At 36.8% G+C, this 18,185-nt stretch overlaps 2 protein-coding genes across 2 annotated transcripts in view; both read left to right on the top strand.

Moving 5' to 3' along the window:
- The window catches only part of LOC123880366 (DNA-binding protein D-ETS-3), a 76,815-nt gene that overhangs the window by 15,282 nt on the left and 43,348 nt on the right, over nt 1–18,185 (top strand). The window lies entirely within an intron of this gene.
- On the top strand, nt 4,965–7,849 carry LOC123880342 (dynein regulatory complex protein 11-like). Its single transcript, XM_045928430.1, has one exon. The coding sequence runs from the start codon at nt 5,129–5,131 to the stop codon at nt 7,826–7,828; it is 2,700 nt and encodes an 899-aa protein (XP_045784386.1). The 5' UTR covers nt 4,965–5,128; the 3' UTR covers nt 7,829–7,849.

Raw genomic sequence — 18,185 nt, forward strand, 5'->3', positions numbered from 1 at the left:
ACATCTATGTTTGTGTAATATTAAATATAACAAACATTCAAGATCATAATCACTTCTCTATCTACATAGAATGGAATGGGGTCTAATGGGCACCACCGCGCGTATCGAATTCGACGCGTGCTCGCATATCGCAAATTTACGGTGACAAGCGTGCATCGTTCAGATTTTTTCTCAGCGAATGCGGTACAAAAGACACACGCAAACATTTTAGGGTTGACTTAATTCAGTAATTGTTATACGCGCTTCCTCATTCGTTATTTTTTTTCATGTATGTAGTTCATTAATCCGTACTTTAAACTACTATAATGTTAGCAATGCTAAAATGTCTGTCTGTATATCTGGTAGCTTTTCCATAGCCCGCCTGTTTAATCAATTTTAATTTTTCTCGATAACAATTTGTTTAAATATTTTTTCACTTATTATTATACAAGTGTAAATTAAAAATTTTCAACACCCCCGACAAATCATTTTCAAATAAATAATTATGTATATCTAGGCAACGTCCATCTTGAAAGCTTGACATTTGTCAATTGACACTTGAATATTATGAACCTAAGGGTTATCTAACCTTCTTTTCTACAAGAAAACTAGAAAAGAGCTGATAACTTTTAAACAGCTGAACCATTTTTTTTGGATTATAGCTAAGAACACTCTCGATCAAGCCACCTTTCAAACAAAAAAAAGTTAATTAAAATCGGTTCATTCGTTTAGGCGCTACGATGCCACAGACAGATACACAGATACACAGATACACAGATACACAGACACACAGATACACAGATACACACCTCAAACTTATAACACCCCTCTTTTTGGGTCGGGGGTTAAAAATTGAGTCATTAAATACAGCAAACATATTCCACGGGGAGTCTATTTGCTCTTATGTAGAGTGGACCTACATTCTACATGCATAATCTCAAGTTTCTAATTCCAGTGTTTTCAGTTGTACTAACCTACACTGATATTATTTCAGTCAGTTCGTTACTCCTTTTATGTTGACTTTAAAACCACACTCACAATGTAATTTATACTATTACCTTAATAGATGCGCGTGGATATCTATAAGTTTTTTCTTAAAATCCCACGGGAACTCTGTTTTTTCTAGATAAAAAGTAGTACCTATGTGGTAATTAAGGGTGGATATAAGATATCGCCATTGAAAAAAAGGAAAATGAAAGTTATAAATATACTATGTAGGTACCTACTTGTTGAAGATATTTTAACCTTGACCTTTTTCGAAACAATACCTACATCCATATAAAATAATTTTTCATCATAACCTTACTGTAAAAATTGAAATCCTGCACATTTTTCCGAATTGATACGCAAACACTAATCATGTCTTTTCAGCCAAATTGGTATTAGGATATTACAATGCAGCAATACCCTATTTGGTTGAATACAGTATACAGTAATTAACATCACCAATTTCACGTAGATTGCAGATATCAGACAAGGCAAGATAATAATAATTAATACAGATCAACAATTCGGTCAATCCCGTCTTTATTGTTCAGTCAATCATTATGTCGTTCGGTTCCGCTACTCCAGACTCTAACTGGATGGGTGGAGCCGTGTCTAATTTGTCACAAGTCCTGATTTAACACGCTGGGGATAACATCACCAAGCTCCGTGAGAAATTACTTGACTACCACCCTGGCGCAGTGATGAGGGCTGTGGTCATGTAAGTGGAAGGTCACAGGTTTGATTCCTGGCAGGGACAGTTTGGAAAATATGATTCCTAAATTGTCTCTTGTCTGGTCTGGTGGGAGGCCTCGGCCATGTCATGGCTACTGGCAGAGACGTGCCACCAAGCAATTTAGCGTTCCGATTCAATGCTTTGTAGAGGGGTTCAGGTTTAATGAAACTGCCATACCTCTTCCAAGTTAGCCCGCTTCCATCTTAGACTGCATCATCACTTACCACCAAGTGAGATTGCAGTCAAGGGCTAACTTGCATTGGAATAAAAATAAAAAAACATACTCCCCATTGCTGGTACTTTTTTCGTCGATTGATTCTTTGATACGAAGAGTGACTCCATTAAGTTTCTTGTAGTTATAGTGCATGGTAAGACGGAGGAGAGGTCGAGGAAGGTCGTCCATGCATTATTGAACCGACAACATTTATTCTTCGGTCCCTTGCGTGATAGTACCAGGCTATCAGCCAGCAGGGAGAAGTGGCGAATGCTTGTGAGGCGCATAGCATTTCCCCCCAAAGACGTCACTTTATGATGGATACCAGATCTGTGTAGTACGTTTACCAACAGAAACGTATGAAAAAAAAGTACTTAATAATAAATAATGAAGTACAGGCCTTATTCGGTTACCCATCCAGTTACCAATTTCGTATTTTAGACCAACCCCCAACTAGGCCTGCTGGCAATGAAATGCCCATATATGAAGCAAAGTAAATTAATAGCTCAGCTGGTGGACCAAAGTAGAGGAGTGTCATTTATTGTAATATTTACGTGTATATATTACAGATTATCTTCTTACACTAATAACATTTTTTATAAGAAAAATGATATTTATTTACTTTCTGCGCTGGTTCACAGATCCAAATAGGATCTTTGGATACTAAAACCTGCCACTCAAACTCAGATTAATCCAACCTCGCTTCACGGTAATTTAATAAACAAATACAATAATATTAAAATATAATGTTTGGTAACGATTAAAATGGGAAAGGCAATCACCACCAAGCATTTAGTTTACAAACTAATATCATGATCCCTTTTAACCCTCCCCAAACCAGCTTTATTGCCCGAGACAGAGTTAACAAAATTAATGGCTAAATTTTCTACACCCGAAATGAATACATCGTAGGGATACTGAATAAATCATTGTTACGTTGCATTTCGGACGTTGCTGTTTTGATTCGTACTCCTCAATTAGTAAGCGTGGGCGATCAAACCTTTGCAGTGCTGCTAATATAAAACTTACTATATTTAGTGGTATTATATTATATAAAATATCGGTCACGTGCGAGTCAGTCTCACACACGAAGGGTTCTGTACTAACGTGTAAGATATAACACTATATATACATTTTATTTATTTTTAACATTCATGCGGTCATTTTGAAATTTTTATTGTTTGTTGTTATAGCGGCATTACATACTGTGAAAATTTCAACTCTCTACCATACTCTTCATATCCGTTGGCAGATAGACGGACGGACAGACATGCTTTGTAATAAATAAAATCCCTTCGGGTATGAACCCTTAAAATAAGACGACACATACTCGTATGTGTATTAAAACTTTGTTTAGATTTGTGTTTATTTATCTTGATAAAATATCATCAATCAACGGTAAAAGTTTATTTATAAATGGAAAAATCACTCGGTAAAATAATTATAATAGAGTAATTTTATTAAAGAGAAGCTTCTTTATAAACCTTTGATATGGGAAATAAATAGTAACGAACGAACAAATATGGCACTCCATTGGCTGGGCAGCTCATAATATTTTTGCTCATACGAGTGAATAGACATCTTTGCTTCTGTTAATTAATGTAACCTCGACATCTCACGCTTTTTTAAAAACCAAACCGATTCCAATATTTTTTAATTAAATTATTTTAACCAAGATATGTGCCGTTCATATTATTACATAGCGTATGAAATCCGTTCTCTTTTATAGAGCATGGAAATAATAATTAGAAATTAAGCTAAGTACCAGAATACGTGATATGTAATCCCTTAGTCTTTACATAGTTTTCGTTAGTAATTTATACACTACTTAAATGCACACGACGCCATTTTTACTAATTAATAATTATTATAAAAACTGTCAGTCTGGGCATGCTTTCTTTCATTAAAGGCGAAAAAAGTACTCTTTTTAACATGTATTTTAGTTACTAGTCTTCACTTTCGACTTTATGTACGGTCAGCCTCAGAATTCGAGTAGCAATTCCGCGAAACTATTGTATGAAAAACCTGTCGTACTTAAGACTTTTCCTGTAAATACGCCACACACACCTAACGCATGTGCATAGCCATGCCACGTGAATATGATCATTAAGGTGCTAAACGACTTAGGGCCTTTGACTGTACCTACTTCTACTACATGTTTTACACATTATACATTTCGTATTATGACACTATGTATTTACGACATTATATTGTATTGTATATATACATGTATTTATATATACATATAATTCGGCCTGTCAAGGCCGTGCTGAAAAAAAATAATAATCGCTACCACTCGTAAGTTGAACCGCTCGGCAGAAAAGTGGCACGCGTCATAGTCCGGAAGCGAGAGACGAGCGCGTGCACCGATTCTAATGTTCAATGGAACGTACGGAGGCACACTTGAAACATTTTTATTGTAACCAGCGCTGAGGGCCACGCCGGCATTGTTAGTCCCCCCACTTTTTAAAGAACAAGATCTAAGAAATAAATTGCTCGGGAGATTTTGCCGACTAGAATAGGTACCTACAAAGCTAGTCCCCATGCTAAATCTATATTTACAGAGAGCTCAACATAACTTCAAAATACACATTCGTTGAGTGAGCTTCATAGTTCATAGTCTTAGATGCATCCACACGTTCAAATGTGATTGAAAGAACCTTACCACGTTTAAAAGGCCGATTCACACCAATTGCGAATGCAGCACGTATACGTGACACGTGCGTTGTGACGTGCGTGAACCCATAAACGTAACTGCACGCATTACGTCTACGTGAACGTTCACGCCACGCAAGCGGTATGCCATGTTTCATACAGTTCCATAACGCAATGGTACGCGCTACGTCTACGCTTACGCAACGCTTACACAGCCTGTGTGAACGAGCTCTTAGTCTAGCACAAGTAAAAACTTCTTATTGTATCTTATGGTATTGGTGCTGAATATTTTAATCATTTGTTCTGCTCAAAGAGTATGTAATCACTAGTTCTGCTCTCTGCCCTACCTGCTGTCAGAACTGTCTCAAAATTACTATATCACAAGATATCAATCAATTGGATCAATGCTATTCATTTTTTATATTTCTTTTCTATTTTTATTTCTTGTATAAAATTATTATTATTGTTTTTATTAATGGGAATATTGCATATGAAAAGATTATAAATTAGAGGCGAGACTGTCGTTTTAATGTATCTTTTAAAAGTAAAATCAATTTATAATGTCTAATAAAACTTACTATGAACAATGGCTCAAAATGAAAAATAAGCTAGAAGAGGCTATATCTGAAGATAGCCGTATACAAGAATTAGCAGTCGCATTTGTAGGAATCAAGCCACAAGCAACTGCAGTTGAAATTGTCGCTCGAGCCTATTGTAAATATTGTGAACTATATAATAAATTGTGTGACTGTTATGATCAAATGGAACAAGTTCAGAGGCGGCCTTTCATACGAAATTTAATTGATGCAATAACGTGTCGGATCCTCGAACTCAAATGTACTTTAGAAGAGGTAGAAGTTTTTGAATATACCTATCCTGAAAATGCTCTACAACAAATGCTTATGGTTCCTCAGGACATCCAAATACTTTGCCCATTTCATTATCCATTCGAAATAAGGCAGGAGGAAATGCAATATATAATAGATCAGATTTTTTCCGGTAACCGAATAGGAGATCCAACACCATCACCATCTGAAATTGAACGACGAGAACAAGAAAGACTAGAGGAGGAGGAAAGAATACGCGTGGAAAAAGAAGCAGAAATAAAAAGAAAATTAGCCATGGGTGAAGATATTTCTGAGTCCGAATCTGTCCAATTATCGCCCAAAGAATTAGAAGAATTGAGATTGCAACAGGAATATAATAATCACATATGGAATATTCAAAGAATGGAGCGATCAAGATCTACTGTTAGAGAAAAAACTCGTTTGTTCAATAAAAATACTGATTTATATCTTGAACTTGCTGGAATTAAGGCGCCACGAGCTAGCGAACATCTAAGACAAAGGGCAACAATACTAATACAAACCATATATAGACGTTTTCAAGAACTTAAAAGAGAACACTTGAAAGAAAATAAAGTAAAATATAAACTTGATATGATTATACCGTCATGTCCAGAACCATCTGCCAAAACACAACTAGAAAAAGTTAAAGAGGTGCGCCGAAATTTCAGACGTAAGTATTATGAAAAATGGTTACAGGAGAATTTAAAAGAAAATAGTCGCGTATTTAAGTTAAGAGAAGGAAGTATAATGGAGGATATATCCGCAGAGATTAGAGATTGGTTACAAAGTTGGTATCAAGAAGTACGTGTTTTTGATGAATTCCCTTACCCCGAAGAAGGAGGTTCTATACTCATAGTAAAAGGAGAAACATTTACATTAGATGAATATATTGAATGGCGTACAGCGGAAGAAAAGAGATTAAAAGCAACGGAAGGGCAACAAAAATCTAAAGAGGAAATAAAAGCTGAAAAATTAGCTGCTCGTGAAGAAGAAAAGAGATTGAAACTTGAAGCTAAAAAAAGAGAAGAAAAACGCTTACTTGACTATAAAAAACAAAGGCTTAATCCAGATAATGATCCTGGAGTTTATTTTACAATTGGTAAAAATTTTGAACCCCTTCGTGAGGCTTGGAATAGATACGAGAATCAATGGAAAAATATAGACACAAAAGATGCACCGTTAGATGTAATAAAAGGATTTCTAATGAATCTTATTACTGAAAATGCATACCAAGATATACATCTTAAACTTCGTCCAATTGTTGACGAATTAATGAGGATCGAATTTAATATTCTTAAGGCTGCTCTGAAAAAGGACTATCAAGAAGCTGGTGTGAGCCTACCTTTGATCAAAAAAAGGAAAAAACCTAAAAAGGTCAAACCACCTAAGCCAGAAAAAATACCACCAGCCACTATGTTTCAAGCATTAGTAGATCAAGGTATCATACGAAAATATCCACATACAACACTTGATGATTTCTGGGCAGACCAAAATTATGCTGCAGCTGTAACACGTGCTATACCTTGGACACCTAGTTTTCCTTCACCTTGTTTAGGTGATGTTAAAGAACAAGTCAGAATTCGGTGTCTTCTCACACTTGGATCTTCATGTCCCAATGCCATTAGAAACCAACTCATAGTTGGTCCAAAAGCCTCTGGTAAAAGAACCCTAATATATGCAATAGCAACAGAAACAAACTCCATTCTAATCGACTTATCTCCTATGAATGTATACAATAAATTTCCTGGTCCTAAAAATTTGAAAACTATGTTTAATTATGTTAACAAAATTAGCAGAATGATGCAACCTAGTATTATTTTTGTTGACAATGCTGATAAGATTTTTTGTAAAAGAGTTCCGAAAGAAGAGAAGGCTTTCGATCCTAAGCGACTTCAAAAAGATTTCTTCAAAGAAATAATTAAACCTATAAACCCCAGTAACGATAAAATTTTGGTGTTGGGTACAGCAGCAGAGCCATGGTTAGCAAACGGTCGGCAAATGTATAAAGCATTCCCTTCCTTAATTCTTATGCCCAGATCTGACTATGGGAGTATATCGTATATTCTAACAAAAACGCTTATGAAGTATCATGGCGTGAATCGTGACTTCAATGTTCATAGTTTGGCTCAAGTTTTGAGAGGATATGATATAAATAGCATCAAGAAATCTATAGAATCATTAATGTCCAGTGACCGTATAGCCAAACTCCCATACAAGCCTCTAGATCCAAAGGAAGTAATCGACGCGGTTTTGGAAAATCCAACCACATTGTTTACTGGCGAAAACGACTTTGATATGTACAGACAGTGGTACGCGTCATACTCGCCATGGGGTCAAAAGTACCTGGATTATCTATTTATGTTGGAATCCCAGCTCAATTACAAATTAAAGGCAGAGAAAAAGAAAAATTAATCCATTTTTGTGACAGTAAAATAATTTGAACGACTTCTTTTTAATTTTCTTAATATTTTACATATTTCTAGATTCATTGATTTTATACGGTGATAATCTTCGATCCCGAGCACGTACCTTTAAACTTTTGGAACATGTGTGTTTTACTCGTAAGTAATTAAATATCACTCGTGAGGAAACCTACATACCTTAGAATTCTTCATAACTTTTTTTTAATTCAGATTGGCAGACTTTACACACCATTGTGAAGTCTGCCAATCTGCACAGCGTAGCGGTTTTTTTTTAAATATTTTTTATATTACACATTCACGTTTAATTTATACAATAAGTACCTAAACCTCAATACAGAAAACTGTGACCCCATCATGAGAACTTCGACTTAAAACTGTGAAGAGACCCTTGTCTTTCCCTCTGCCCGCACTTTGGTATAGAGTTAGCCTTGTCGAATACAACAACTCATTTGTTTTGTTAGTTAACAGAATAAAATCCTTCCTTATTAATAACTACTTCACTCTATAATCCATATTCCATACCGATTAATTATTATTATTAATATACACCATATATCTAATACACCATTAAACTTTCTAGTTCCATGGGGAAAATAAAGTTGTAAACTTGCGTGACTCTATGCGTAGAAATTAGAATCAAACCATGGTGCGAGACACCATGGTTTGATTCTAATCGAGTTACTCACGATTACAACAGAGGGCAGTGGGTGAAGAAAATTTTCACTTAATACAATACAATTTTGCTAGGTGGCGCCTCAGGTTAGTGTGTTATCTATGGGTGGCGCTCTGTTTTTTTTGTTAGGGGATAAAAGATGGCGCCCTTAAGAGTTTCAAATTTCGAATAGTGTATTGTTCGGTGGTATATTTTGTACGCATAGCAATATCTCTTTTCTTTTCACCGTAATGGAAAAATGAATTAATTTTATTTCTATCTGGACTAATATTATTTCGTATGTGCTCTATTTGGGGTCATTGATTTACATAACCTGTGAATTAAACATATAAATATGTGCACTCATTCGGTAGTTACGAGGCTCGGACAGATAGACGAACGACTTAGTACCTACCAGCTACTACTCGTACATCAACATAATTTCAGCTCAAACGGATGGGTCTAGACGTTTTATATTTTGCATATTACCTAGAGAGGAAAAATTTATCTCGTTCTCATTCATCAAAATCGACCCAGTAGTTTAGGCGCTACGGTGGAACACACAGAATGTGGATACAAACATACATACATAGACTGCTCAAAACATAATTCTTCCTTTTGGCTATGCGCAGTCGGGTAATAAAAGAAACAGCCTTATGGTGTGTGATGAAATGAAACTTATAGCATTCAGAAAGGTAGTTTAAATCATATTATCAGCAGCTAGATTAGCGGTAGGAAGATATAAAGGGGCCATTGTAGTTGCGGGCGCGCTCGGAAGCCGGCCCCCTCCCCGCCTGCCGGTGCGGAAATGGCGGCGGGGAGCGGAGACACTGACTTCCGGAGGTGAAGTTAGCGGGAGTAGGTGCAACAGAGCCATTGTTCGGACAATCTACGGAACCAAATTTAAAGTGTTAATGGTGCCAGGCCTCTGTCACTCGTCCGTGCCCACTACGTAAAGTATATATAATATATATATATATATATATATATATATATATATAGTAGGTATTGCGACAGGTCGAAATGGCAATCGGGGTAGAGCTGAGTCGTACAGGGCGGAGAGGGGCGGGGGGGGGGGGGGGGGGCACCCGCGCTGTCATAGTTTTGGTGTTGCTATGAGTCCGTATCGTCTATCTCTGTCTGCTAGCTTTTCACGGCTCAACAGTTTATCCGCCTTTGATGAAAGTTAGTTTGCACCCCAGGGAAGGACATAGGCTACGTTTTATCCCGGAAAACCGAAGAGTTCCCACGGGATTCGCAAATACCGATCCGTTAAACCGATTTAGGTATATGAAATTTGGAACAGAGGTAGCTTGTGTCTCGGAAATTAACAGAGGCAACTTTTTTCCCGGAAAAGCAGAGTTCCCACGGGATTTAAAAAAATCTCAATCCACGTGGACGAAGTCATGGGCATCATCTAGTAATTAATAGTTAGATTATGGTGAACTCTCGGGCTGCAGATTTTCTCCCGCTTCTTTTTTATTTGTTTGACATAATCTGTTTTTTTTTTCCGTCACTGCCGCGCGTCGCGGCTGGAGAGAATATCGTGCGGGGCACTGACGCGACGCGCAATTCCGCTGCAGTTCAGTTCGAGTGCGTGGGCACCTTTATAGGTCAGACGATGAAGATAAATAAATGATAGAAATATGATCAACTCCTAGGATTAAACTTTATTCCATCCACTTAATAAACTTCAGCTTTAGTTCTAACAATTAACTTCTTGAAAACGTAATAATAATAAATGCCAAACTTTTCTCCTATGCAATTAGGTATAATGCATACAAAATGAGATCTCACTCGGCATTTTAGTTTTATGTGTCAACTGTTTTAAAGGTGAATTGTACTTTTGACATGACAATGGACACAAAGAGTTAGTAGCTTTAGTTTTAAGTTTATCACCACTATATCGTAAATTTAACAATTTCGACCATCAAAAGGAGTACAATTGTACCTACTTTGAATAAATGATTTTGACTTTGACTTTAACACAGATTAAAATGGCGACTGAGTTCTCATATTGTACGGACTAAACTCTCATACACACCAGCACTACAGTTCACAACAGGTAAGGGAATTTGTAACAAAAGGCTTCCCCGTCACTGGCAGGCGTCAAATGTTAGCTACATTTGACGCTAGGTAGCTTATGAAACGCCTATTTTTCTTTAATTTCACGTCACCCATAGCCTGATAGTTGAGTAGTCCGCACTCTAGTTCACTCTACCAGCACCCACAATATGCTTAGTAATAAGCTAAACTGATTGATAGCTCCATGCCTTTCCGATTTTTTTAAAGTATAACTGATAGGTATTACCTATCCGAATTTTAGCATTTTGATCTGCTACTGATAACGCTTATTTTTAACCCCCGACCCAAAAAAGAGGGGTGTTATAAGTTTGACGTGTGTATCTGTGTATCGGTGTATCTGTGTATCTGTCTGTGGCATCGTAGCTCCTAAACTAATGAACCGATTTTAATTTAGTTTTTTTTGTTTGAAAGGTGGCTTGATCGAGAGTGTTCTTAGCTATAATTCAAGAAAATCGGTTCAGCCGTTTGAAAGTTACCAGCTCTTTTCTAGTTATTTCTGTAACCATCGCTTGTCGGGGGTGTTATAAATTTTTAATTTACACTTGTACTGCACATAATTTGTGTATTCCTAAGCAATTGTCCTTTAACTGAGCAAAAGCAATGTCGCTTACATTTATGTCAAACACCGACCTTAAGCAGAGCCTAAAGAAATTTTCATCTTGTGTGAGCGAGTGGGTACAAGCCCTGGGAGGGTGGTTTTCTGTGCCTCCTCACCCGGCACCCTGTAAACTAATTAAACCGTCCACGGACAAAGTTTTTCAATAAGACTCTCGAGCTATTGTTGGTAGTCTGCCATGAAACGGAATGTTCCACTTAGAATTTTTGAAAAACACAGTTGTATAATCTAAATATATATAACTTAAAATTTAAAAACCCCTGAAACAAATACCTCTATAAGAAAACTAGAAAAGAGCTGATAACTTTCAAGCAGCTAAACCGATTTTAAACCTAAGAACACTCTCGATCAAGACCCCTTTTAAAGAGAAAAACTAAATTAAAATCGACACACGTCAAACTTATGACACCCCTCTTTTTCGGTCGGGGGTTAAAAACGAAAAGGTGACTGACTGGCTGATCTATCAACTCACAGCTCAAACTTCTGGACGGATCTGCCAAATTTGGCATACAGATAGCTATTATGACGAAAATATCCGTTAAAAAAACGATACCCCTAAGGGGATAAAATAGGGGTATGATATTTGTGTAGTCCACACGGACAAAGTCGCGGACATAAGCTACTGTTTTTATGATCTTAAATCCCGATTTCCGTGATTTCACACAACCTACACGACACAATACTAACCTTAGAGATCAACCACATGCACGATGCATCCACACATCCCGCTGGGTTCGGCTGGCGCTCAAACCCGGCGGCATGTGTGGAATGCACCTTAGACATCAGTCATGTATAAGAGAAGTAACCCTAGCACGCTCCCTGATGCCTTTCTATACAAATTTAGTTTAACACTCTTTTGATATTAACCAATAAATCTCAATGTGCAGATAATAATATGTTCTAACAAATGTAAATTAAAAATTTATAACACCCCCGACAAGTGAAGGTTACAGTAACTAGAAAAGAGCTGATAACTTTCAAACGTCTGAGCCGATTTTCTTGGATTATAGCTAAGAACACTCTCGATCAAGCCACTTTTCAAACAAAAAAACAACTAAATTAAAATCGGTTCATTAGTTTAAGCTACGATGCCAGAGACTGATACACAGATACACACGTCAAACTTATAATACCCCTCTTATTGGGTCGGGGGTTAAAAATAAATATCTGTGGTTTCCAATTTCCAAAGAAAAAAATTACACCAACGCAAAAATTTGAATATAATTTGAATATAAATCTTTAAGCCATCTAACTTTATTCTACATTCTCCTACGAATCTCCTCATTTCTGATTTACGAATAAAAACACCAAGCATAGGTACTTAATTACTCTCTCCGTCGCCCGCTGAGTGATTGAGCTTTCTTATGAAGCCCATACTTATCACGCTAATATTTATAAAGGCGAAAGTGTGTGTGTGTGTGTCTATGTTTGTTACTCCTTCACGCAAAAACGACTTGACGGATTTGGCTGAAATTTGGATTAGAGATAGATAATATCCTGGATTAGCACATAGGCTACTTTTTATCCCAGAATATCAAACAGTTCCCACGGGATCTTTAAAAACCTAAATCCACGCGGACGAAGTCGCGGGCATCCTCTAGTCTACCATATCTCGGGTCCATATACCATCACTGGCAACGCGCACTGTTGCAGACTGCTCTTCAAGCAAAGGAATTTTGAGGTATGGCATATCGAAGCTTGAACGCTACCTAGCGAAGTAGATACCTATATTAGTTTGAATTTATGCAAACAAAATTCGCAAACATCCAGCAGGCTGAAGCTACAGACCCCTGGATACGTCGGGACTAATTCAAAACGGGCCAACTCCGCCCCTCACCCTTTACCCCTCGCTCTAAGCTCATTTCCTGCGCGCCGCCTGCCTGAATTAATTTTAAATTAAGTGTGGATAAAGCTCCTAGCTGTCGAACTAAGTAAATACTTGAAATAATATACTTAAATCATCTTAAATATGGAATTTCGGTATTTGTGATCTGTTATTTTTAACCCCCGACCCAAAAAGAGGGGTGTTATAAGTTTGACGTGTGTATCTGTGTGTCTGTGGCATCGTAGCTCCTAAACGAATGAATCGACTTTAATTTAGTTTTTTTGTTTGAAAGCTGGCTTGATCGAGAGTGTTCTTAGCTATAATCGAAGAAAATCGGTTCAGCCGTTTGAAAGTTATCAGCTCTTTTCTAGTTACTGTAACCTTCACGTGTCGGGGGTGTTATAAATTTTTAATTTACACTTGTAACATAATTTTAGTTTTATCATGGAATCAAAGTGCTGAGCTTTCAATTGCTCACTAGTTCTCTCTATATACAATAAACGAAAGAAGGGTTGTGTTGGTTACGATCCATGGTGGTAGGTAAGTGATAAATGGTGAAGTCTGAACTGACTGGATAGTAATTAAATAGACTGCTAAGCTGGCTAAAGCTTTTAAAAATGTATTAAAACAGCCCTTACGTGGTCAAGAAAGCGTCGCGCGTCGCTGAGCGAGTTTTGCATTCATAGCTCTTGTCGCTGCCTCAAACTAGTGGAGAGAGTTCTTGACAATCGTGTCGGTATAATTAGCGTATCTCTTTTATTGATACGGAATCATACATCAATTGCACGTTTCTTGAGCGAGTAAATAGTCGATAGCTAATCGCTTGAACAACAGCCTTGTACATAAAAATAAGCTACGTATACATAGGCCAGTTGACTCGTAAATCGTGTAAATACGGCGCGGCAGCGTCGCTACTGCATCGATCATAATAAAGCACACATAGGCACGTGTAAATACGTCACGTGTATACATGCATAAGCAGTGAACACCCACACGCACGGCAAATTTCTTCAAGCCTTGAGGTATGTCTGTCCGGGTCATGTTCATTATACAATGACCTTTGAGGGTGTCAGACGGGGGTTTATATAGATAGGTGCATATAAAACTTGTGATATAAAATTTTATTCTTCTTTAAACACTTCGGCGGCTCATATATTCAGTTTCACTTCTTTAAAAAGCTCTTAGTAATCCATGGTATTCTTATTAAGTTCACGTTTCTTCTCCTCCTTTTTAAAGTCGGTTAAAAAAGGGGGTAACAACCCTCAGTAATGAGATATACGACGCAGCGAGAGAGAGGCCACTCACGATACTTACTAAACGAGGAACGTTATAATTGGTTTATTCTTAGATAAATTATGCCAATTTTGTAAAAAGATACGTAGTCACATACCCAAATCTGTTAGGAAAAGTTTCACTTCGACTTTATTTTGTTTACAGGAGAGCCAAAAAATTTAAGTACTAAAGTGCTTAAAGTTTGTTAAACTTTCTTTTGGTATTCACATAGTGATAAAGTATATGGCATAAATTACAAATAACGCCCAATCGTGGTTTATCTATTATTTTCATGAACACTTTTTGACGTCCGAAATCTCACCCAGTAATTATTCATCAAAGGGTCCACTTCTTATTATGTTTGCTTGTGGCCCACATTTCAGCTTGAAAATTGATATCAGTTTTGTAAAAAGTGAAAATGAAAAAGAGAGATGTCAAAGAGAGCATTTTTCATTAAGTCCAGTTTCTCATTCCGGCGCAATCTGATTCACGATTCATTCGGTATATCCTCAGGCTAATACCGTCTAGTACTGGTCCTTTTACACAACTACGGGTATTACGAGTAAACGTCTATGTATGTATGTGTATGTGTATGTGTTTGTTAGTTTATCGGTTTCTTCATAAAGGTGAACGCACACTTATCCGAGCCATACGCGCCGAACGAGTCGAACGAAACGAATTTTAGAATCCTGAATTTTAGAATTTTAGAAACCTCGTACACTTCCGATACAGATGATTTGACGCGGCGTTCGACTCGTTCGACGCGTTCGGCTCGGATAAGTGTGCGTTCACTATTTATTAAGGTGGCAATTTTTTTTTATTGCTTGCTGGCATGCGCTTGACGACAATCATATTCTTTAAACAAGTGTAAATTAAAAATTTATAACACCCCCGACAAGTAAAGGTTACAGTAACTAGAAAAGAGCTGATAACTTTCAAACGGCTGAACCGATTTTCTTGGATTATAGCTAAGAACACTCTCGATAAAGCCACCTTTCAAACCAAAAAACTAAATTAAAATCGGTTCATTAGTTTAGATGCCACAGATAGATACACAGATACACACGTCAAACTTATAACACCCCTCTTTTTGGGTCGGGGGTTAAATAGCAATGATGAGGTTTAGTTTGGAGCGCGCTTGTCTCGAATATGCCTATTTTGACCATTGCTTTGAAGGTATAACATACATGATATTAGTCTGTTAAAAATGTGAAGCGGTGGGAACCTAGAGTGTATCACACTAATCACACTAATTATAAAGGCGAAAGTTTGTATGTGAGTGTGTGTGTGTATGTTTGTTACTCCTTCACGCAAAAACTACTAGACGGATTTGGCTGAAATTGAGAATGGAGATAGATAATATCCTGGATTAGCACATAGGCTACTTTTTATCCCGGAAAATCAAAGAGTTCCCGCGGGATTTCAAAAAACCTAAATCCACGCGGGTGAAGTCGCGGGCATCGGCTAGTAACTAATATTGATATCAAATGTAACAAAAAGTCTCCGGCAACGAGTTTCAAGTATAAGAATTGTGAACCTTATGATATGGGCAATACGAGGTAAGTAGCGCATATGTAAAAATTGGTTAGTCGATAGTCAGAGAGTTGTTATATGACTAGAACAGTAATATCCTTCAAAATAGAATCAATACGAGTACTGTACAATACGCGTCGTACTTTTTCAGTGAATTAGACACTAGATCTGCTTTTGCTTTGCATGCTATTAATATCGCTATCTTTATTGTCGTTATTCATGTGAGGTAAATTTTTCGGTGATGTAAAATAAAATATAATATTTATTAAACATAAGTTTTTTTTAACGTTTATGAGTTCCAAGGTTATGTCTCAATTAATTAGTTCTGAATTGTGCAATCTATTTTGTAGGCTAAAGTTAAATGGTAATCGTTATGCATAGCCGATACAGCCGCGCGTAACTTGAGCGCTATCTAAACCGTGACACTTAGCTGTACAGAATCGCGTGCAAAGGTACACGGACCAGGGACGCACCACTCTTTTAACGCGATCTTTTTGCGGCTGTATCGCTGTAATCGTCTGTGGGTGGGCTCTCTAACATTAATTACCTTTCATGCGTCTGGATATTAATGACTTTACGCACCGTCAACGTTAAATTCAAACTCACACTAGAAAGTCAGGGCGCAGATGTACGATATCTGCTACTCCATGGTCAAACTCAATGATAAAGGGTGTCAAGGGGGATGGATGGCGCTTGTAACGGTGTTTCGTATTAAACACCATGCAAACACCGTGAGGGGATCGCTTCAACTTTACGAGATTTTCAGAGTGTATGTAATCTTATATCGGTGATTGATAAAAAGTATTTTTTACGCTTTTGGAATAATCAAATCCTTTTGTATTTCTTTTTAGGGTTCCGTACCTCAAAAGGAAAAATGAACCCTTATAGCACTTCGTTGTCCGTATGTCCGTCTGTCTGTCTGTCTATCTATTTGTCTGTCTGTCAGTTCCCTCCCGAGCACCGAGGAACCCTCGGTGCGCGAATTTGACTCGCACTTGGCCGATTTTTTTAAAATAATGGAAATAGTTTGTTCGTAGCACGATTAATGTGACGATTTTGAACAATCTGTATTTCGGCCCAGTTGCATGAGTCGTGGTCACGTCTGAACTACGCTCGCGTGAAAGACGAATTTGAGGCTGTCACGGGCAGTGACAACGAACTACCCGCTTTTTGTTTTCCAATTAATTTCATTTCACTTCATTCATTTAACTTCATTTCATTTCATATCTATTAAAAAAACACGCGGTGATGGCCTAGCGGCTAAGTTAGCCTCCTATTAGGGGGATCCGGGCATTGATCTCTAACTTTTTGAAGCTACTTACTTAACTATATGTGCATTTTTAGCTTTCATATACATATAAATTGGTACTCGTAGGTATTTTTATTGATATTTAAATTGATATACTTACTTAGAGTCTCTTTGCAGAAGGATGGGTCGTATTGTTTTCATGCTCTTTAATTTTTCATATTCGAAATTCTATACAACAAAGCGGCAGAATTGTGTAAGCTTTATTTTTTTTATAAATTGCGCCACTGTGTCCCCTATCTTGATGATTGTCCATATAATTGGTTGAATTTTAGACGTATTGTTCGCATTCACCTTTTCACGGTCCGCTTTCGAATTTTTGAATTTTCGTTCATAAAATGTTTTGGACAATCGTTAGTCAAAATCATGTTATTGTCCTTGTCCTATTTTCTAATGACATGAGCTACAAATTGGGTTCTTCTTATAAGATCCAAAAAAAAAAATACTAAGTAGGCATACTTACTCTTTTTTTTTTAGTTATCGTTTTTAACGATATGCCTTATTATGTACCTAATTTGACGAAATACAAAAGCCCATTAATGAGTATAAATGTTAATATTATCAGTTATTAGTATATTTTAGACAAATTTTTATTAAATAAATAGCTACAATGGAACGTTGACTAGTTCATTTGATGAACAATCATGAAAAAATGTAGGTAGGTATATGATATGAAATGTACATCTCATAAAAAATTCTGTGAATTATTTAATTAATACTTATATACTTTAGGTAAGTAAGTATCTAAATACCATAGAATCATAAAATTCTTTTGAAACTTAGAGTAGGCGTACCTATAACAAAATAAACTACTTATACTTATAATGAAGTCGGTTAAAAACTAATAAAACACGCTAGGTAATACACGCAAAAAGATAGAAACCAACGAAACGTTTCTATCACCACTTTATAATGTTATCAGAGGATAAAATTATAATATTAGGGTAAGGTTGCCACTATTGGACCACATGTATTTACACTTCGATAACTTGGGAATATTTAATTGTAGAACTATTCAATTTTGTCATAATTTATTTAGCAAATATTTTTAACTGTA

The sequence above is a fragment of the Maniola jurtina genome, chromosome Z (genome assembly GCF_905333055.1).
Source record: "Maniola jurtina chromosome Z, ilManJurt1.1, whole genome shotgun sequence".
Lineage (NCBI taxonomy): Eukaryota > Metazoa > Arthropoda > Insecta > Lepidoptera > Nymphalidae > Maniola > Maniola jurtina.

Excerpts from the sequence above, each read along its gene's own strand:
- LOC123880342 (XM_045928430.1), top strand. The coding sequence starts at position 5,129 with ATGTCTAATAAAACTTACTATGAACAATGGCTCAAAATGAAAAATAAG.